The sequence below is a fragment of the Ruditapes philippinarum genome, unplaced genomic scaffold (assembly GCF_026571515.1).
Source record: "Ruditapes philippinarum isolate M1 unplaced genomic scaffold, ASM2657151v2 ctg3692_1_1_1_1, whole genome shotgun sequence".
Classification (NCBI taxonomy): domain Eukaryota; kingdom Metazoa; phylum Mollusca; class Bivalvia; order Venerida; family Veneridae; genus Ruditapes; species Ruditapes philippinarum.
This window is the reverse complement of record NW_026865572.1, coordinates 78,840-103,262: the sequence shown is the minus strand read 5'-3', so window position 1 is coordinate 103,262 and position 24,423 is coordinate 78,840. Positions and strand designations below refer to the sequence as shown.

Here is a 24,423-nt window from a genome sequence, read left to right as displayed (position 1 = left end):
AAAATTTTTAAATTTCCAGCGGGTTTTTAAAGGGAACTGTAAAATAAAAGTTTCCCGAGTTTCGACCCGGGTCCTTTTTAAACCCGGGAAAATTTTTTAAAACTTTTTAGTTTTTCCTTTGGATTTTCCCTTTTGAATTCTTTTTCGAACAAGAAAAATTTTCAAAAAAATGTCATTTTTCTTTTTTAATTTTAGTAATAAAAAAGAAAAAAAATTTTATTATTTTTAAAAAGGGATCACTTTTTTTTTAAAATTAGAGGTTTTCAACCCAATTTCCCAAAAAAATTAAAAATTCATTAATTCAAATCATATGACCTTTGATCAAAACATGCCCATATTTTTAAAGAACCATCCGAAATTTATTTCTCTATCATGTTACAATACAATTGGAAAACTGGTTTATGAGAATATGTCATTAAAAGCAAAAGTGCGACTTACAAAACTTCACCTACGAAAATTGTTCTAATAGAATTCAACATTTTCCCCCTAACTGCAATGAACTACTTACCATAGTTCTTATATTTTTTAAACTTGTATACAATGGTAAAATATACACAAAGGAAAAAGGAAAAAGAAAATGGGTGACACATACCAATGAACTCACCTATCGTCGAACCAGCTTTCGTAACAGACGATATTATAACAAAACCGAAGCCCTCATTTTCTCTTCGACTAACAACGACATCATAGGGATAACCATCTGAAATTTTGATAGAAATAAAGCTATAAATATAACTAATGAATTAAACTAATTCAGTGAAATATCCTAACCGCCACGCATGAAAATGGATATGTGAAACCTGTGAAATTTGAGATTAAAAATCAAAGGGCACAAGCCATCTTTCTGTTGTACTTTCCATGTATACAAAACATAATAACTATTTTATTATACCTTCCATTGTCCTTTAGTTTCTTAAGCTAATTGCTAACTGCTTTTGTTCATTTGAGTTGTGAGACAACCATACAGAATTATTTTATACCAATCAGAAAATTCTTAAATTGTCCATATTTTTTTCCTTTAACTCTTTTTTTAACTTTGTATTTTAAAAATAATAAAATTTTTTTTTTTCTTTTAAACTTTTTTCATTTTTAATACCCATTAAAATTTTTAAATCTGAGTATAAAAGAAATTTACCTTATATACTGTCTTTTTCCCAAAAATTTTTGAAATATATAAAAATGAAACAATTTTCAGTATTTTGTACGAAATTGTTGTAATATATCGCTTTTAAGGTCTGTTTTTCTTTTTTTACAACATACTTTTTTAAACTTTTAAAAACCCCAACAAAATCACCAGAAAGCCCAAAGAATTAGAAAAACCTTTATAGCTGAAAAGCAAAAGTTACATACCTGCAAGGAACAATTCGTCTAGAAACCAGTGACACTTGACCTTTTAAAACCCAGCATTACCCATAGCTGAAAAATTTGTGGTGCGAAAAATTAAATTTCCGCAGACCCATAAAAAAGAATCCCCACCCCAGTTCGTAACCAGACCCCTGGTCTGCGGCACCCCCTGGTACAAATGACCCAGCAACTGAAACAACCCCCAAAATTTAATTTAAAATATAACCTCTGACAATCTTTATTTAATTTTTTACTGTTTAGTTAATAAAGCACTTTAAAAAAATTTTAAAGACCCGCAATTGTCCAACACCCTGTTTAAAGTCCAAGAGGCTAAACATCTAGATAAAATTTACCGCTTTTCTATAACATTAGGGGGGGTATTTTGGTTTAGAGATATTCCCCATCAAACAAAAAATTTTTTGGGTTTTTTTTCCTTTTTAACAAAAGGGTCATATTTGCCCCCTTTTTTCTTAACTTAGTAAAAAAAATTTAGTTTTTAATCTGGTAAACTTTTTGGGGACGTAAGCATAATGTAAGGTTATTTTCCCCTTTAAAAAACGAAAAACCAATAAATTTAGGACAACTTAGTTGAAAACAAGCTTGGTGATATTTTTTAAATGATTTTTTTTTTGTTTAAAATGCAGACTTTCAATGATTTCTATCTTGCAGATTTCATTCTGCCAATATTGTCTTTAATTTTATGTAAGTGAAACAAACAACATTAACTGTATAAGGCTATATTGTTGCTGCTTGTAGTTGAAAAAGAATAATTCCAGAGTACATGTACCTGTATGATAAAAATATGTTTTTAAATTTCATTAAGAGCAAATGGTGAATGCTAAATAGTATCTTGAACAAATTTGTTCTTTTTACATACAATATTGATTGTGTTTAAATAACAGAGACATTTAATGTTGCATTTCTTTCAAGAATCGACTATCAGATTAAGGAGTCAACAAAATGCATCTTATAAATATATTTCATTACAGATTGTTTCATACCCTTTAATGCTTATTTAGGTTGCTCCTATTTTGTAAAGGACATATGTCAACTTTTCAGCCTTACTCATGGAGTAAGATCTCAGGTGCCCCTTTGTGAACTATTTCAGAAAGTCTAATGTAATTGATATTTTGCTGCAATTAACATATCAAATCACTTGTAAAAATTAAAACAAGTGAATAACTAACCCTTTACCCCCCTCAGTACCCCTATATTTTGAAACCCAAAACCATTTCCCGTTGTATAAATTACTTTTATTTTATAAAAATTTTTTATTGTCCTCCTATTACCTGGTATCTGAAAAGGGTTGGAGACTGAGGACCCGAATGAGGGAAAAAAACGGGTATCTTTTGGAATCCTCATCATATCATTAGATGATGGTTCCTCTATTTCAAAAGAAGTACTTTGCTTAGATGGACGACCAGCGCCCATAGGTACACTTGAATTCATACGACTGTAAGTATTTTCTGGAATACTTGAACCCCATGTCCTTGAATTAGGGTCAAAAGTTTTATACGAGCCACTATGATTTACCCACGAATTTTGATAATGATTGTTTCTAAACTCAGAATTTCCTCCTGGAACTTGCCCATATAAGCCAGGGATAGGAGTTTTACTTCTCATATCTGATGCTGTAGGAGTTTTTGGCCGATTTGGCTCTGGTCGATAATCAGGTATTTGAGTTCGATGCATGAGTTCCGGTCCAGGTGTCCGGCTTCTGAACTGTCCTGGTTTCACACTGTCACCTCTTCCAGTAATGTCTTTATCATAAGAATTGTGCATATTAAAATTTGTTCTGCCCTTAAAGTCTGACCTAGGTCCTGTTTCTGACCTAAACTGATCAAATCTAGGACCTGGTGGAGGCCTTGAGTTTGTGTTTAAATGCTCAACATTACTATTATTAGTTATTTCCTTTGAATTATCTGTTTGAAAATAATCCTTTCTTGGTAAATTAGCACTATTAGGTGTATTCAGTTTTGCTCTTGCATTTTCACTTTGAAAAGGAAGCCTTGTTGGGGTCTTAGGACGAGTTTCGGACGGTGTTTTAGGGTGCTGTGGATCATTAGGTGTGCGAGGTCGACGAGGAATTTCTGGAGGTACTCCTGAACCATCTAACTCATCACGCACTATAAATATTACAAATATAAAAAAATTAGAAGGTAAACAAAAATCATGTATAAAATGTTTATCTCCTACAAGAAATTTAAAATGATTACTGATACAATAATCTTTTTATACCCCTACCAGCCAATTAATATGCACTTTTCAAACAGAAATCCTTTTCTACAATTAATACATATAAGTGAAATGAGGTATTTTTCTATCTAATACAAAGCTTTAAACTTAAATAGTTATATAACAATGCAAACAATTACAACATATTGACAGAAAATTTATACACATCAGTAACCCAAATTTCTCCAATGCAGACTTTTAGTAAAATTAATGTGGAAAAATTTGGTTTTAAATTTTTTTAAGTACAAATACGGTTTACCTTTTGACATGTTCATGTAACCATCAACAGAGTTCAAACCAGGTGGACCTTCACCTTTTTCTGGAGAAAGATATAAGAACAGAATTAATTTTTTTTATCTCTTATAGCAATATAAAATAAGCTGTTTTTAAAAGTGTTGTCCTGCTACAGAATTAGATCTGACCCATTTTATAAATATTTCCTTAAAACTTTGAAGTACATTTAGCCATTCATAGTATGAGTGTTCTAAAATGTAAGAGAAATATATGTACATCATACATGTAATATCATTTCTGATGATTTTAAAAGTTGTTTATTGTGTACTTTGTAGGACCGCATGATGAGTGGAAGGCTTGAAGAACTGCATGCCAAGATACGACACTTTTAGCTTATAGTTAAAGCTGCAGAAAAAGTCCAAAGGCTTTATGGTCTTAAATAGTTTTAATATTGAAAGTTATTGCATACCCATATTGTAGGAAGTATAAGGTGAATAAAAGAGGGCAAAATGGAAACTGGTATAACAACAATTTCTGAACATAGAGCATTCTTATTTAATATCTGTCTTTATTTAACTTTTTTTTTTACATATAGAGACAGACCAAATTACATGATCTTTCTGAGATTCAATATCTTTATCAAGATTTACTTCATTTTTTCACATACTTCAACTCTTTTTTGGGGTCATATTTCCATGGTCAGTCCAGCAAGCCGTATATTACAAATTCCATGCTCTCACTGTTAAGCCAAGTGGGTGTATCATAAAATCATTAAAGAGATGCCACTATAGAATGCCTGTCTGGATAACTAGACTACCTCTAAGACATGTAATCTTGAAAAAAATAAATTCTCTATCCATAAGATAGGAAAAGGTTTTAAAATCTAAGCCCAAGTTAAAAATTCTGATATCATTTTCTCTTGAATGGAGGAAATTTATGTCCTACAGTGTCAACAACTTTTGTTTCTATAAATTGAGCTCCTAATCTAACCAAACATTGCGCTCTTAAGATACTTCACAAAATGTGAAACTGAATGAAAGATATTTAATGAAAATATTTTTCACCTCTTTAATGTTCTAATAAACTGAAGATAAGTACATGTATTACATACAGAGAAGATGAACATGATAATATTTCAAATTATAGTTACCATTTAAAGAAATATGCTCCTGGTTGGTTTTCCAATATCCATTCCAGTAAATCTTCATTCTGCAATACACAATTGATTTAAATGTATGGACAATTTTAAACTAAAAACTAAAAAACTCAATATTGTCTCTCCTACTGGCTTAAATAAAGGAGAACAAAAATAAACATATTACTATGTAACAAAGTTTTAAAAGTTCCCATTTTTATAAGTAAACAAAAAAAATTCAACAAGGCAATGTTTACATTAACTGATAACCCCTGCTAAAATTTTATGTATATCTTTGAGCTTGGGACAAAGGCCACTAAATATGATTGTGTAGTTTCAAACAAATATCTATTTTGTGATGGAAGAGATATCAAATTATACAAAATGTTGCATACAAAACATTTACCAAAATGTTACAACAACAACACAGTTGGGCAGGTAAGAAGAAAAGCCCCACTACTTATCAAATAGTCAAGAAGCTAAAGAATGACAATCTTGGATGTATTGGTTAGACTGCTCAGCCTCATATAAATGCACCAATCAATTACAATCACACCTTCCCGAATGCAAGGCGATAACTAACTGTTGGATTTTCAAACTTCTGGTAAAAGCACCTCCAAGGTTTAGAAATTAAAAGCTTTACAAAATGACTAAATCACTACAAATTAATGTAGAATACATATTTTGGTGCAAAACATGTAATAAATTTTTCCTTGGAAAATCCTGATTCTCTTAGTTTTACATAGGAAATTAGAAGGCTTTTCAGAGGATATATGGAATAATCCTGAAACTTTCACCCATGTGGATATATGGAGACGGTAAAACCTCTGCTTGTTTTCCAAAATATCTCATGCAATACCCAACAATGTAACAACTGTTTGGTGCATAACAATAAAATAAAAATAAATTACCATATCAAAACTACTTACTGTTTTATTTGGTCTTCCTTTAAGTGGTATACCTGCAAAAGATATTATATACATGTACCATTTTGTTTAAAAACCATCATCCCAAAAATAACAATTGATTGTTTCTCGCATAATCATTTCATCTCAAAATCGTTTAACAAAGGATAATTTAGAATTAATTATGACAGATATTGACCAGACACATTAATGATACCTCTAATAGACATTACGTGTTTCTCAATAAAGAGAACTTATGTAAGTCTGGTAGGAAGACGCTTTATCATAGTGATGCTAAAACTGTATTGGGAAGCATAGTTTAACATTTTCGTTTTCTTTCACAAACGAAAAATGGAAGCATACAACAATCATTGATCTCAATGAATTACCTAGTATTTAGAGCAGCATATCTCCAGATATACATCAATTACCAAAGAGGGCCATGATGGCCACTAGATCGCTCACCTGACTCTATCACACTCTCCAACAATTACTAGATCAAGGCATTCTGACCAAGTCTCATGACAGGTGAGTCCAAAAATGTGACCACTACAGTGTTAACAGGATATCCATAATTTGAAGGCGGATGCGACCTAGCTTTTTACCCGGTGACACAATATTGCAAACTTGACCTAGAAATCATCAAAAACAAACTTCAGACCTATTCCAGGATCTTGGATCAAAACAGTAGCACTAGAGTGTTAACAAGATTTTCGCTATTTTTAGCTCTGGTTGACCTAGTTTTCACATGCGATTCGAACTCATCGAAGCAATTACCTAGCAAGCATCCTGACCAAGTTTGATGATAATTTGAGTCGGAAATGTGAACACTAGGAATGCTTAACAAGGTTTTTTCCATATTATGGGCGGTGAACCTAGTTTTTTCATCCAAGATGACCCATGTTCGATCTTGACTTAGCAAATCATTCAAAAAACAATTTCAGACCAATTAACAGAATATTTGGATGCAACGTAGCACTAGAAGTTTTTAATAAGATTTTTTCTAAGATTTTTAGGCTCCTGTGACCTATTTTTTCATCGAGATGTCCCATGTTCGATTTATTCCCATCAATGACCTGTAGACAAGTTTCCTGCCAAGTTTGATGAAATTGAGTCAAATTGTGACCCACTAGAGTGTTAACAAGGTTTTTCTATTTTTAGCTCCTGTGACCCTTACTTTTTTTCATCGAGATGACCCATGTTCAAACTCATCCGAGCCTATACCTATGACAAAATCCCTGAGCCTTCTGACCAAGTTTGATGATATGATTGAGGCAAAATATGTGACCTCTAGAGTGTTAACATGGTTTTTCTAGTTTTAGCTCCGGTGACCTACTTTTTCATCCGAGATGACCCATGTTCGAACTCATCTGAAGCTATCACCTAGACAAACATCCTGAACCAAGTTTGATGATGATTGAGGCAAAAAATGTGACCTCTAGAGTGTTGACAAGGTTTTTCTATTTTTTTAGCTCTGGTGACCTAGTTTCTCATCCGAGATGACCCATGTTCGAACTCATCCGAGCTATCAACTAGATAAGCATCCTGACCAAGTTTGATGATGATTGAGGCAAAAATGCGACCGCTAGAGTGTTAACAACTAAATGTGAACGGACGGACGACGGACGGACGACAGACAATCATCGATCCTAAAAGCTCACCCTGAGCATGCTCAGGTGAGCTAAAAAAGGGGTCGAAATATGCAAAAACAGCCATTTATCTGAACATCTAAATTATTACTTGAATCTTCAATCATTTTGCTGTTTTAAAATCTTGGTACATTTGTTTGATTTTCTTGAAATATTTTGACTCATCTGGTGGCATGCAGCTTTAAGGTCTGCCTTATGTCTTAATGTACTAGATATATTACAGACTTTTTATCTCTACAATCTTATTGCCTTACCTCCCCTTTGTACAACAATCTGTGTTTCCTCCCCTATAGGACAATCTTTTAACACTTGAACAACCTGTGCATGATTCATATCTACCACATTAGTACTGTTTATCTGCTGAATAAAATCTCCTTCCTGTAAAGTTCCACACCTTTCACGATCTAATATCTGCTTTACTTTTTGCCCAAATGAACTATCTGCTATTGTAAAACCAAAACCCATGTCCCCTCGTACTATATCCATAGTCAATATCTCTGGCGTTGTTTGACCTAACACATCAGGTGTGTTAGTATCTGAACCTTTATGATAAGGGTAATCTACTGCTGGGTTCATATTTGCTGATTTCACCAGCTCTGGTAATGATTTTAAACTTCTTGAAGACATATCATTACGGAAATCAATGTTTTCACGTGACGAGTATGAGGCCGGTGAATTTGAACCACGTGTATCGTTATGCCCTACGGCAATCGTTGTTATAATCTCAGTGTTGGGGTCATCGGGGTCAAATGGCAATGGGTAACCTCTGCAAATTTCAAGCTCCACATAATCTCCTGGCTGAAGTGTTTGAAATAGCTGAACAACGTCCTGATGAGTGTAGCCAAGAACAAGTTCTCCATTAACACGCACTAATACATCACCTGTTAACAAAAAAAGTCTAGAAGTTAATCACTATAGTTTGAAGTAGTTAATCACTATAGTTTAAAACCTCCTTTAAAATACACAACAGAACAGAGTTTATTTCATAACTTGTACGCATACAGGTATATCATTATAACAAAAATGTTGAAAATCCATTTTAGGTCACATAATTTACAATATAGAACAAGGGTGCCATAGTCACAAAATACGCCCGTTTACGAAAGCTTTAGATGGAGATGGGGGCATTATGGATAAGTGTTATCTAGCAAGCAAGTTTTTATTCTTGGCACTGTGTTGTTAATATGAACCTTAAAACAAATCAGTAGGGAAGATATGCACAGGATGTGGTGACCTTGACCTTGGTCGCAGGGACCTGAATTTTATGCACGGCACTCAGCCTCACAATGATGAACATTTGTGCCAAATTATATTGAAATCCCTCTATGCATGTAGAAGTTTTGCTCCAGACAAGCGTTTTTTTTCTATGAGCTCTAACTGTGACCTTCACCTTTGACCTAGAGACTTGGTTCATGTGCAGGGGCACTACGTCTCATGGTGAGTGAACAATTCTATAAAGTAACATTAAAATTCCTCCATGCATGTAGAAAATAATGCTCCGGACAACATCTGGATATTTAATTATCTCCAGTGACCTTGACCTTGCAAATATTAACCTAAATTAAATGTGTCACACCTGTAGTTATGATAGTTACCATTTGTGCTACAATTCATCAATAAAATGATGACTAAATGGTCCCTATACACCATCTTCAAATTTTTATCTGAACTTTGACCTCTTGTGTAACCTTGACTTTTTGGTCGCAGGGATCTGATATTTTGCGTGCGACATAACAATTTGAACATTTGGTGCCAAGTGAAATGAAGAAGTTTTGCTCCGGAAAGTGAGCTCTAAGTGTGAACAAGGATCAATGGAACATAGGTGGTGAACATTTCCATAAGTATTATAACAAGAGCTGTCCGTAATTTTTTTAGCTTGCCATTTTTAAAGAATTTTTTTTTTAAAGTGAACTTTGTTTGATACCTTGAATAATTACAGCAATATATGACATAATTTATGGTAAAGTGAACAAGTGGATAGGAATGAATTTTTTTAGATTTTTTAAGTTTTTTAGTGCTTGCCTATAATACAAAACATTGACAGTTAAGGGCCATAATTCAAATAAAATCTTTGACAGAATTACCTTCTCCTGGACATGTTTGGGAATCATGATTGTAAACAAGTATTCCAACTTTCAAATTAATATCTCAAACAGTTCAGTCAAAAAGTGGACTGGTACTAAAAAACTTAACCAAGATTCTAAGTCGATAAAAGGCCTTAATTTTTAAAACAAATCCTTGACAGAGTTATCCTTCTCTTGCGTACAGATGGGGGTAATGATGTGAAATAGCATTAAAAGTTTCAAAGCAATATCTCAAAGGGTTAAGGCAATAAGTGGATTTTACCCATATTCAATGTATTTTCTAAGTCAAAAAGGGGCATAATTCTGTCAAAAACCTTGACAGAGTTATGTCCTCTTGTCTGTTGATGAAGGTCATGATGGTAAACAAGTATGGTCAGTTTCAAAGCAATACCTCCAATGGTTTTGAAATAAAGTGAGGTGGTACAAAAAACTTAACCAAGCTCAATACACTTTCTAAGTCAAAAAAGGGCCATAATTCTGTCAAAAACCTTGACAGAGTTATGTACTCTTGTCTGTAGATGGAGGTTATGATGGTGAACAAGTATGGTAAGTTTCAAAGCCATACTTGTAATACTTCTGAAATAAAGTGGGGTGGTACGAAAAACTTAACCAAGGTGTGACGCCAACGCTAACGCCGACGCCGACGCCGGGGCGAGTAGGATAGCTCCCCTTTTCATAGAAAAGTCGAGCTAAAAATTCTTCCATACATGTAGGAGATATGCTCCAGACAAAATCTGGATATTTCACCATCTTTAGTGACCTTGACCTTGCATATATTGACCTAAAGTACATGTGTCACAGTCGTAGTCATGATAATGACCATTTGTGTTACAATCCCTCAATAAATGATGATTAAATCGTCCCTATACACATCTTCATATTTTTATCTAAACTTTGACCTCTATGTGTGACCTTGACCTTGGCTGCAGGGACCTGAATTTTGTGCGTGACACTCTGCCTCACAATGGTGAACATTTGTGCCAAGTTATATTGAAATCCCTCTATGGCATGTGGAAGTTTTGCTCCGGACAAGCGTTTTTCAATGAGCTCTAAGTGTGACCTTGACCTTTGACCTAGCGACCTAGTTCATGTGCGTGACATGGCTTCTCATAATGGTGAACATTTCTATGAAATTTCATTAAAATCCCTCCATGCGTGTAGGAGATATGCTCCGGACAAAATCTGGATATTTCATCATCTTTAGTGACCTTGACCTTGAATATATTGACCTAAATTATATGTATCACAGCCATAGTCTTGATAATGACCATTTGTGTTACAATCCCTCAATAAATGATGACTAAATGGTCCATATACACATCTTCATATTTTTATCTGAACTTTGACCTCTATGTGTGACCTTGACCTTGACTGCAAGGACCTGAATCTTGCGCGCGACACTCCGCCTCACAATGGTGAACATTTGTGCCAAGTAATATTGAAATCCCTCTATACATGTGGAAGTTTTGCTCCGGACAAGCATTTTTTCAATGAGCTCTAAGTGTGACGTTGACCTTTGACCTAGAGACCTGGTTCATGTGCGCGACACTGCTCCTCATAGTGGTGAACATTTCTATGAAGTTTCATTAAAATCCCTCCATACATGTAGGAGATATGCTCCAAACAAAATTGGACGCCGCCCGCCCATACGCCCGACCGCCCGCCCGCCAGGGGCGTTCCCATAATACGTCCCGTTTTTCAAACGGGCGTATAAAAAAAACACACATAAAAAAACAACAAACAAGTCAAATACATTCTTTTCAATGTAAAGTTTCTTGCTCAAAGAAACAACGGCTTGTCCCTGTCAGGGTAATACTTACATATGCCACATCAAACAGCTAACAGTTCAGTAAGTCTATTCCAGGTTGGTCATCACATTCAATCAGCCATATATTAAGTAAGTCAGTAAATTGAATATTAAAGTGACATGTTTTATATATAATATAGACAAATATTTATACACAGGGTTGACCATCACTTTCACTGATGAAGGAAGACCTCAGATGTCCCTCTATGTATTTTTTACTGGCAAAGACTCTGTATCAATCAAATTAAATCAACACTAACGCAGTCACTGAGAGAGCTGCTTGTGTATATCAAATTTATAATGGGGCATAATAGTGAGATTTGTAAATCATCATTATTTAATGTCCTGCTAAATACACATGTATAGTATGTAAACATTTGGTTTATACAGAATCTATTTTAGTTTGATTGTGTAGGAAGCTATAAGCTTATAGACACACTTTTGAGTCTGTTCCAACCAGTACTGAGCAACGAGTGTAAAGTTTCTTGCTCAAGGAAACAACGACTTGCCCCTGACAGGGTTTGAACCCATGTGGCTGTAAGCATTTGACCTTGTAATTTTTTGAAAAAAAAAACAAGGAGGTCATGAACCTTATGTCTTTGAGCTCACAATATTTGTGAAAGAAAGATGAACAAATAATCAGAAAGATCAATGGATGATGGCATAAAGATACAAGTCTGTTTTCTTTATCAAAGAATAATTAAAATGCTGAGGTAATACTAAACATGTAACAGATTAACACAAACACAAAATTTCATGAAACTTTATATATTTATGTGTTTTAGTTCCTCCGATGACCTGTACAACCGAAATACATGAATTGGAATTACTATTACTTTGTCATTTTACTTAATCTAATTTAATCATTATTCAAAAAAAAGAAGACATATACCAGTTTGCAGTTTTCCATCCACATAAGCTGGTCCATTTCTTACAACATTTTTGATCTGAAGAAATTCTTCATTTGGATGATCGCCACCTATAATTGTAAAGCCAAGCCCCCTTTCACCTTTAAGAAGCCGTGTATGAAATACTTCTCCCTGAAGTTCTTGTGGATTCTTGACAAAAACCCGCTTGACTATTGCTGAAACATTCAAATACATTATCTCAACACAAATGTTTACATAAAAACCAGCAAACATATTTACATATCAAAAGGAGTAGGAAACATGAAATCGGTTAGCCTTTTATATATCATTAGGGTATTTCTACAACCCTTTGCCAACCCCATAAGGGTTGAAAAAACATCGTGGTCCTTGATTAATCACCGGAATAATATTCCTAGATATGGTCATAATTTCAACAATGCAGAGGTAAATCTAATTCTCAAGGCTCTAGCTAAAAAAACCAAGAAAATCACTAAGTCATATCACATTTACTCTAGGTTTAAGTTTATTTCCACATACAACTAAGGACACAATTGCCCCAACATTCCACTGTATTGTCAGTCTATGAGCAGACAGTCAGGGTGATTGACTGATGAACAAGGGGAAATCTGTGTGCCCTAGTACCTAAGGGAACATAAAAATGTACCAGATATTCCAGTCAAATGTGTATAGCTTTAACTTAACCATTAATTCTGTACATCAAGATTTTGAATTTTGCTAAACATGTTTACAACAAGATATGTTTGTAAAACATGTATGCCCCCTATCAGCAGCCAATTAGTCATGTGATAAGGTTATTATGCATGACTTCTGACCCAGTGATCAAACAATTAATAAGGGTTATCAAGTATCTACTTGTCATGACCTTAACCTTTGACCCCTTGACCCAAAACTCAATAGGGTCATCTGCTGGTCACGACCAATCATCATACAAGTTTGAAGTTCCTTAGGCCTAAGCGTTTTTAGTTAATTGATCGGAAAACCGTTTTAACATACAAGGTCAATGTGACTTGACCTTTGACCCTTGACCCCAAAAATCAATAGGTCATCTGCTGGTCATGACCAATCACCCATACCATGTTTGAAGTTCCTAGGCCTAAGGGTTCTTTTAGTTATTTGATCGGAAACCGTTTTTACCTAAGAGGTAATGTGACCTTGACCTTTAACCCTTGACCCCAAAATCAATAGGGGTCATCTTCTGATAATGACCAATCACCATATCAAGATTTGAAGTCCGTAGGCCTAAGGGTTCTTTCGTTATTGATCGGAAAAACCGTTTTTACTACAAAGTCAATGTGACCTTTGAACCTTTGACCCCTTAACCCAAAATCAATAGGGGTCATCTGCTGGTCATGACCAATCACCATACCAAGTTTTGAAGTTCCTAGGCCTGAGGGTTCTTTTGTTAATGATCAGAAACCGTTTTTACCGAAGAGGTCCATGTGACTTGACCTTTGACCCTTTTTGACCCCAAAATCAATAGGGGTCATCTGCTGATCATGACCAATCACCATACCAAGTTTGAAAGTCCTAGGCCTTAAAGTTCTTTAGTTATTGATCAGAAACCGTTATTGCCTTACAAGGTCAAATGTGACCTTGACCTTTTGACCCCTTGACCCCAAAAATCAATAGGGGTCATCTACTGATCATGACCAAATCACCATACCAAGTTTGAAGTTCCTAGGCCTTAAAGTTCTTTAGTTATTGATTTGGAAACCGTTTTTGCTTACAAGGTCAATGTGACCTTGACCTTTGACCCTTGACCCAAAATCAATAGGGAATCATCTACTGATCATGACCAATCACCATACCAAGTTTGAAGTTCCTAGGCCTTAAGGTTCTTAAGTTATTGATCGGAAACCGTTTTTGCTTACAAGGTCAATGTGACCTTGACCTTTGACCCTTTGACCCCAAAATCAATAGGGGTCATCTACTGGTCAGGACAATCACCATACCTAAAGTTTGAAGTTCCTAGGCCTTAAGGTTCTTTAGTTATTGATTCGGAAACCGTTTTTGCTTACAAGGTCATGTGACCTTGACCTTTTGACCCCTTGACCCCAAAATCAATAGGGGTCATCTACTGGTCATGACCAAATCACCATACCAAGTTTGAAGTTCCTAGGCCTAAGGGTTCTTTAGTTATCACTCGGAAACCATTTGGTCTACGGACCGACGGACCGACGGACCAACGGACCGACGGACCGACAAGTGCAAAGCAATATACCCCCTTTTCTTCGAAATGGGGGCATAATAAGTGTAAGCAACAAAAATTACATCCTGATAAGGTCATCATGACAAAAAGATGATTATGATTCATACAATTTTTGGACCTGCCATACATACATGCTGATCTTTTACAAATGTTTTTTTCTGATTTGACAGAATGGTGCTTAAAGCCAGTTTCCATAAAACATGCTTGGAGTTCTAAAAGTCTGATATTGATTATTTGTTTTTACATTATATAATCATCAAGAATGTTCCTTGTTCCCTGTCCCCCCCCCCTCCCCCAATCAGGACATATGCACATTGATGCCTGATTTCATTTTCATGAAAAATATTGTCCATTTTTCCTCAGGTTTCTTTTGAGAGAAGAGTTACATATAAAGTAAAAGGCGAAGTTTAAAAAGCCATTAAAGAGTTTCCTTTTTGAAAAATCCCCTTAATATCACATATGATTTCCTTCAATGTTTGATTGCATCATGATTGACATCAGATGACTTTGTCTTACTTGTCATCCTTTATGTTGTAAAGTACAAATGGTTCAATGCAGTCATGTTTAAGACACTTATTAAATTTCTCTAAAACAAGAATTGTAACCCAATACTTATTATAAAATTACAACATTTCCATGACGAAGAACTGTGTATGATGTACATTGTATACCTTATTAATATCAGACAATGAGGAAAATTTCAATAATGTTTCATTTCACAATACATAGAGTAAAGAGTTTGGTTCTTGTGATTTGTGCAAAGTTATTATAAAATCAATCAATTCATGACAAAGTCACTGCCTGGATAAGCAAAAAAACACACATATTTTTTACCTTGACCTTTGAGCTATGATTCTAATTATTGAATATGACACTACCTAATCGAGGTTGACATTGTGTCAAGTTACTTACGAATCAATCCCTTAATCTATGGATCAATCATAGTGCAGAACAAGCAAATGTGCATGCATTATTGACCTATGACTTTAGTTCAGTTTCAATGTTTTTCTGTGTGTTTTTTACCCTAAAGTTAACACATATTTTTGGTCACATCTCAGTGGTTGAACCACCTAATTGGCTTTCCTGGATAACTAATCAGTCATTACCAATTTCTCTGCAAGTGACAGACTACTAATTCCACATGATTTTCTGATTAAGTGATGAGACACAAATGACCATTGACTCAAGATCAAGCTTCATTTTCGTCTAAGAAAACAAACCAGTGACCCTTAGATTACTAATCCAATGCTCTCCTTATTAAGCTAAGCGGGCAAACACTGAAGTGTTTAATCTTGGGGCTACAGGTGCCAAGTTATTTGATAATCCCTCAATCTGGCTTTACAACAATTCTGCTACATGAATATCATGTGGATTTTACCCTGTTCAAAAGTTTGTTGATGTTTGTTCATTCTAAATCAATTGTTTACAAATTATGAGCATAAATGTAAAGTAATGTAATTGTTTGGTCCCCCCTGCGGTTTTCTTTTTCCATAGCAGGGGCTTCCCCAAAGAAAAATTCTTTAAAATCATGCAGTTTTCCCCAAAAATTAAATTTACAAAGTTTTTTCTCCCCCTTTTGCAAAAATATTGTGTATTTTTTCCACAAAATTAAGGGCAGGGCTGCTTCCCCAACCTGTGAAAAAAGCACTGCCCTGTGCTTGAAGTTCTCCATAGTGGTCAATCCACATAGACCACATAGGTTTCCTGTTTACACATAGATATATATGCAGCCTAAAACACCTAAATAACAGCAAATACTCTCTTCATTTCCCAAGACAGTATTAGGTCAAGATAGGACAGTTCATCAATATAATATTGACACAAACATGAGTTATGACTCCAGCTATTACTATGTAAATAACCAGACAGTAATTTAAAGTATAATTTCCTATTCCACACACCACAGTTTCACCATTCAAGCAAATAATATAGAATGTTTCATACCCTCAAAATTTTGTTATTTTGTCACAGAAAGACAGCATTAACATGGACACAATGTCAACATAAAAATACTAATTTCGTAACATTTTCAAAGTTTTGAAATTTTGACATCTATTAATAACTAACATGACATAATTTGGATCACATCATAAATAATAAGCTCACCTTAGAACCATAATATTAGACACTGTAAAGTTTGCCATGCTTAAGTTTGTTCATGGTCAAATTTGGATTCCATAAACTTTATTATCAACTTTACCAGAAGTAAATACTTATAAAACTAGATCATGTTTTCTGAATAACAAATGTAATGTATCTTCATGGCCATTGTCAGTTTTAATAATGTATAAAGAAGTTATAAACCATAAAGTTTATCCAGTCCTTATCACACTCAGAAAACATGCCCTGGTTAATGAGAGCAAAACTTTCATCAAGTTTCATGGAAATCTCCACTTTTCTCACAATTTAATCACAAATATTTATGCTATTGTCAGTTTGAAAAGAATCAGCTATCAAAAATATTACTGAAAGCGTTAATGTTCAAACATGGGCTAGGAGGCAATCAGCTATCTAAACACAGACCCATGAATTATATTTTTATCAGTGCTACATTCAGCTTCAAAACAAAGAGCTATCTAAAAGAGCATTGACAATTTATTGTGCTGATTTTATCTGATAGACAATCAGTTCAACACATAGATTTGTGATAGAATTCTATTTTAAGCTTCATTTTTTTAATTGCAATTTTCCAGCTTCATTGGTGAGTCCCTCAGGGGTGAGGGGCAAGTGGTTTAAAGTCAATCAACAACCTAAACCACTTGGCCATGGACGCCCCTAGAGAATTAGTAACGACAACAGATCACATATACATAAATATATTTAATTTTATCACATGTTACTTTGACTACAAGGGTATATACCAACCATTCACTATGGCAGCTAGCTTATTATAAAATATATTTTGAAAATAAAAATTTATTTCCTGCATACAAAAAAGCAATTTTGACAAACAAAATAAAAGAAAAACGCACCTCGTTTACTGTGTGGGGTCTTGCTTTTCTTTGATCTGGGGCGGTATGCTGAAGAAAAGCAGAGGTATGTACATGCAAGGAAATTAAAAAATCACATAGCCATGCAAAGGCGGCACATCTTAATAAAGCTAACTAAAAAATTAGCTAGTAAGTTCATCGCCAACAATAAGTATCATGGTATTCAAAATAAATCTGTCAAGAAACACTTTTCAGTTGTTTAGAATATTTTTGGACATTTGTTGCCAAATATATAGTACCTAATTTTAGTAATCAAAACATTAATTCTCCAACAACTATAAATGAAAACAAACTAGGGTTCTCAAATCAATAGTAATTGAATTTTCTTCTGTCTAAGGTCACTTTCCTGCTGCATGTTGTTTTGTCAGTGGGGTATTAAGTTTCATGTTATTAAAAGTTATGCTCTTAAAAAAATATGAATTAAATATTACAAAGAGCAATAACTCAAAAAAGTAATGTGTTCATAATGTATAGTTACACAGCAATTCTTCAGTAAAATGACTCTATTGTACAAAAATTAATTATGAAAAAAAAATACAAATGTTCAAAATTATACAAAATTCATATTTTCACATAGATCTTTCCATCTATGACATATTAAGTTAATAACTCAAATACTTTCAGAGTTATGCCCTGGACAAAAACAAGATGTCAGCCAACCAGATGGGCAGTGAACTCAATATTTGCCTTCCTTCAGAAGCATAAAAATAACTTTTAAGCAAAGTCCAAAGGGGAGATAATTCAAGTGTCTTGTCAAATATATGTGGGTAATGTTTAGAAATATAAACTTAAATAATAAAGATACATTATAAAATATTTTGCTGCACAAAAACTTTAGCCTGAAATCTGAACACAGATGCCAATGTAAGTAGGATAGCTTTCTATTTACTTTGTAATGTCAAGCTATAGACGCATGGAAATATGCACTTAAAATCCCTTATGTGAAAGATACATAATCATTAAATCAATTCCATCTTTAGCCAGAATTTTATCGAGTAAAAAATCAGCAATTGCCATGTTTGATCACATATATAAATTTCAAAGTAAAATAAATTTCTCTAATTTTTTTAACATGTAACTGGACTACTTACTTAATAAATGGTAGAAAAATCCTATCCCTGAGATTTAGAAAAAAAATTAAAATTGTCATTTCATAAACAATATTATCCAACACTGCACTGATTCATTTATGTTATATAGAGGCAGTTATTATTGACTATTAGAAGATGCACTGTGTACAATATTCCCCAGCATTTATCATTTAACTTTCACTCACATATTTTCAATATCAGACTGTGAGAACTCTCTTACAGACCATATCTCTTCTTAAATGATTTTCTACAATCCCTCGACATATTGTATAATATACAGCCGCCCAATCATTCGTTCAATTAAACTGGGCAGTTTTTTTTACAATAAATAAATAACCAATTTCAAGCTGTCACACAGTGGTCTTGACTATTCTCGGAAAAGGAACAGGTCTTTCAAAATACATGTATCAGAAAATGACATTGTTATGTCAGATTTTTAAGTGAGAAAGAAAGATTGTACGAAAAAAATATAGTTGAAAATTGGGAAACTTCAATTTTTTTTTAAATCCATGACAGAATAAAATACTAATATCTACAAGTACAGTAGAGTAGATAGTCAATTTTTTTCCCCCGTTTTAGTTTAATACCATGACAGACTCAGTGAAAAGGTAAGGTGGTAAAAAACATCAGCAAATTTTTAACATTGACAAAGGATCAGTCTTTAATCAAAATCAGTCTTGTATAAAAGTGAATGTGATGTAGTAATTTTTAATGTTATAAATTCCAAAGCAGTTTCTTAATGGATTTATGTTTTCATGAAACAAAGGGGTGGAACAAAATATTTAAAACTGATGTCCATGCCCTAGTGTATAGGATAACTCCCCCCTGTAGAGTTATACTGTCCAAGATAATAAGAGGACAAATAGAAACTATTTAAATATATCTCAGCCTTTTGCATTTAATGACAAAATATTATATTATAGCAAAGTAAATAATCTCAGATGGAGCCAAATTTGTGACTTTCTAGTGTGTTTCTATTTATATTCTAGAGTTTTCTTTTTAGATATATTATAAGTAAGACACACAAGAACTTATATGCTGATAACATTAGAACAGTTGAGGCAAACTAACAGAACAGTCAATAAGATAAAAACAATTAAATATAAAAACTGTTAATTGTTAAAACTGTTACGTATAAAATCTGTTAAGATAAGACAGTTCCAGGCAAAGAGCAAGAACTCCATACAGGTTACCCGCACTGGCGCACATACCAGTTTTACTAATGACAACTAATTGATAACGTCAGTTAAAGAACTTGGACAAGCATTGATGTCTCTGACCGTAGATTAAAGTATACCACAACAGGAGCTACCAAAAGAACAACTTTCTTGTTTGTAACAGCATAGACTCTGTAGGACTTCACAAAGTCCATGACAGAGTTATAATAGTTCCAAAAGGTCAAAATACTTGCTATAGTTTTGAGTTTTGTTATGGTAACCTACAATTGCATTATGATTTTAACAGGGTTCAAGACTGATATTGCACTCAAAACTTTAACAAGGAATTTTCTACGTTCACACTAGAGTTATGGTCTTGGATTTTTACATAAAACCATGTTGTTTTTTTTTAATAATCAAGATAAAAACTAGTGCTATTACGATATGTGTTTTAAATATTAATGACATTTGACTACTATTCCTTATTCACTTTGTAAATAGTCAAAAACAGGTGTTTTTTTATGAATAATTTGATGAAATTTAAATTGTCATTTCAAAAACATGTTTTAAATTCCACTCATATGGGTCAATTTCTGCCTATGAAAAGCCTGATTTCCATTACATATTTTTGCATAACTACTGTATGCAGTATAATAAAAGAGTTAACAACATTTGAGAAAAATATATTTAGAAAGTAATATGAGTGACAATTGGTGTGAGATAAGTTTCAAACATTTTATTTGTAATTTGTGCAACTTCCTTCAAAGTAGACCTGTAAATGTCACAGCAAAATGTCAAGCAATGAATCTACAAAATTTAAGTCCTGTGCCAACATAGTTTGAATTTCAATATGTTTATGTACCTGAAAACTTGCAAACAAAAAAGTAACAAACAAAAATGTCAAAATTTACAATTCTGACCCTGCAGTGTTGATGTGGAAAAGCAATGTTGAAATTAATCAACACCGTAAACTTTAGGACTTCAGATTTCAGACAAGTAGATTTTAAAAGCTTTTCACGATGACTAGGGAAAGGCAAATTTTGACTTAAACAAACTATAAGAGTTCCATTAAACAATGCTACATGTATATTAAATATCTAGACTACAGGCCAATATTGAGAAAAAAATCACTATCAAAATGTATTTTCAGCTTCTGTAACCAAGATAAGCAAAGGAACCATTTTATGGGGGGTTCAGCTTTACACAAGAAACATAGCTGACGGGTTTTACCAAGAACAATTTCAGACAAAGAGGGACAGTCACTATTTCTTTAAGTTAACATGTGAAGCATGATGTGATCAATCTATCGAAATAGCACTGGAAAACATAAAGCAAATTTGTGGAATGAAGGAGCATACATACACAATTTGCAAATTGATCTGAGTTGGACAATAAGTCGTATTAGAAAATAAAATGAGCCGTGTCATGACAAAACCAACATAATGGGTTTGCGACCAGCATGGATCCAGACCAGCCTGCGCATCTGCGCAGTCTGATCAGGATCCATGCTGTTCGCTTACAAACCCTATAACAAGTAGAGAAACTGATAGCGAACAGCATGGATCCTAATCAGACTGTGCGGATGCGCAGGCTGGTCTGGATCCATGCTGGTCGCAAACCCATTATGTTGGTTTTGTCGTGACGCAGCTCAAATGTATCTCAAAAAGTTTACTTCAGGCATATGTCTTAAAGTGAACCTTAAGTTTTCATGTCAGGATATATTTGGTTATTATGAGTCTGCAACATTTACAATTTTGTCAGTTTGGACTTTCTTTAGAATTCTTTATTTCTCTCTATTTTATTTTTTCCAAATAACAACCGAGAGACTTCTGTTATGGTCATACTATATTTTCACTATTGTGTAAATGATGGTAGATTATGCTACTTCATCAATTATCAAGCCTCTATGACTAATGAGTTCTGACAAAATGTTCAACAAGTAATAAATAATGCTACACGCTCAATACTGAAATAGGCATTGGACTTAGGGAGAAATGTTTTGTTTCTCTAAGATTTTATAAATTTCAACTCTTTTTAGGCACAGCAACCCTGTGGCACAGGACCATATAAAAAAGAAACAAAAGCCTACTGGTCACACAAATTCAATGCAAGTTTGGGTCCAATCCAATTCAAAATGTAATTGCTAACATTAAATCAAGCCAAACACCTTTTTTCCCTATCTCTGTACAGGACTACTCTGTTATGCACCAATATTTACTAATAATACCAGTTCTCTCCAAGTTTAGTTCAAACCAAATCAAAAATAAAACTGTTATCATGCAAGCCCGGGCCTTAAAAAATGCCACAACTTCATAAGCATGTAGCCAATCATATCATTATTATATACAAATAAATGTAATATTTGCTTGATATTTAAGTTTTACCACTAACAATATCAATAGCATCATCAACATAACTATGACAGTATATTTACTAAAGTTGTATACAATACCTGGTGGAGTAGATTTTCCGTTCATATCTGACTCACTGACTGACCGTGGTGCACTCCCTTCTCTTTTATCTCTTCTTGGTAATGTACTACTGCTGTTTATTTCATCTGCAATACATTTAAAAGTTCTGTAACTAATGCTTATAAGTCAAGTATTTAATGTAAACATTTTCAAGTATGCAACAAAAGGTTTATATCAAATTAACTTAAATCTGCAGACAGCATGCTCTACATTTCATAGTGTTGTACAGAATAATTAACATTATGCAGAAAAGGGGTATAATTTCAGCAATTTATTGGCATATTTATCTTCCCTTGACTCATGATGCATAGACATGAGATAGTGTTACATTTTGATAATGAATATGTATACCAAGTCTGAAGTAAATAGCTTTGATAGTTTCTGGTTTTGAAGGGACTCCACTGCCTCTTTTCTACAAGGAAGGACCGAGACTTGTGAACAATTTGATATAGGTAAGAGGCCAGTGTTAATAACTTGCGTGAAAAATTTCAGATCATTCCCTCACTCCATTTTCCCAGAATAATTATCCATATTGAGCATAATGACCAAAAAATGAAAAAGCATTCATTGCAACGATTTCCATTAAACCAGACTGGAAGTCATAAATACAACAATTTTCAGTTTATTCTGGGTATATTTCTCTATTACCTTTGGCCGATTTTTTCATTTTTAGTGCATCTCTTAATCTATGTAAAAAATTCAAATTTCAAGTTTTCAGTCTTTTAACACCTCAGTTTTCTTTAACAAAAAGGGTTGATGCTGGGTCATCACAATGGAAGCGCTTACTTTATTTGAAAAGTGGACCGAAACTTGTCACATGTAATTATTGGCTTTAAACAGTTACAAATAAAAACTAGACCTATCACTGAAGGTGATTAATACCCCCACCTGCAACTTTGACTTTATGAAAAAAAAGTAGTCTGAAGAAAAATTTGAACACAAACTATCAACTGTGTACAAAGAAATATTTCAATTAATTGTAATCGCAACTGGGGTCTTGAAATAAGCTTGCTATACACCAAGTTTGATTACAATATCTCATTCCTAACTCTACTTATTGTCCGGAAACCATTTTTCTATTATAAGTAACACTGTAACGGTGACCTTGACCCTAGGGGTCAAAATGCAATACCAACCCAGGTCTTCAAATAAGCTTCCTTTACACCAAATTAGATTACAATATCTCATTCCTAACTCTACTTATTGTCCGAAAACCATTTTTTCTATTTTTAGTAACGGTGACCTTGACCTTGACCCCAGGGGGCCCAAATGCAATACAAACCAAGGTCTTCATATAAGCCTGCTATACCCCAAGTTTGATAATAATATCTCATTCCTAACTCTAGTTATTGTCCAGAAACCATTTTTCTATTTTTAGTAACACTGTAACAGTGACCTTGACCCCAAGGGGTCTAAATGCAATACCAACCCAGGTCTTCATATAAGCTTCCTTTACACCAAATTAGATTACAATATCTCATTCCTAACTCTAGTTATTGTCCGAAAACCATATTTCTATTTTTCCTAACGGTGACCTTGACCTTGACCCCAGGGGGCCCAAATGCAATACCAACCCAGGTCTTCATATAAGCTTGCTATACGCCAAGTTTGATAACAATATCTCATTCCTAACTATAGTTATTGTCCGGAAACCATTTTTATATTTTTAGTAACGGTGACCTTGAACCCCAAGGGGTCCAAATGCAATACCAACCCAGGTCTTCATATAAGCTTGCTATACACCAAGTTTGATAACAGTATCTCATTCCTAAGTCAAGTTATTGTCCGGAAACCATTTTTCTATTTTTAGTAACGGTGACCTTGACCTTGACCCAAAGGGGTCCAAATGCAATACCAACCCAGTTCTTCATATAAGCTTGCTATACACCAAGTTTGATTACAGTATCTCATTCCTAAGTCAAGTTATTGTCCGGAAACCATTTTTCTATTTTTAGTAACGGTGACCTTGACCTTGACCCCAGGGGGCCCAAATGCAATACCAACCCAGGTCTTCATATAAGCTTGCTATACGCCAAGTTTGATAACAATATCTCATTCCTAACTCTAGTTATTGTCCAGAAACCATTTTTCTATTTTTAGTAACGGTGACCTTGACCTTGACCCCAGGGGGCCCAAATGCAATACCAACCAAGGTCTTCATATAAGCTTGCTATACCCCAAGTTTGATAATAATATCTCATTCCTAACTCTAGTTATTGTCC

General features: G+C 34.0%; 1 protein-coding gene across 1 annotated transcript in view; it reads right to left on the bottom strand.

Moving 5' to 3' along the window:
• Positions 1–24,423, bottom strand: part of LOC132729604 (membrane-associated guanylate kinase, WW and PDZ domain-containing protein 1-like) — a 68,928-nt gene that overhangs the window by 14,077 nt on the left and 30,428 nt on the right. Inside the window, exons 8-17 of the mRNA XM_060715387.1 lie at positions 22,183–22,287; positions 17,465–17,512; positions 12,286–12,477; positions 7,757–8,383; positions 5,860–5,909; positions 4,964–5,022; positions 3,839–3,906; positions 2,634–3,470; positions 1,477–1,534; positions 593–723 (exon numbers count right to left, since the gene is read on the bottom strand). Coding sequence (XP_060571370.1) covers positions 593–723; positions 1,477–1,534; positions 2,634–3,470; positions 3,839–3,906; positions 4,964–5,022; positions 5,860–5,909; positions 7,757–8,383; positions 12,286–12,477; positions 17,465–17,512; positions 22,183–22,287 — 2,175 coding nt within the window. The remainder of the gene's footprint in view (positions 1–592; positions 724–1,476; positions 1,535–2,633; positions 3,471–3,838; positions 3,907–4,963; positions 5,023–5,859; positions 5,910–7,756; positions 8,384–12,285; positions 12,478–17,464; positions 17,513–22,182; positions 22,288–24,423) is intronic.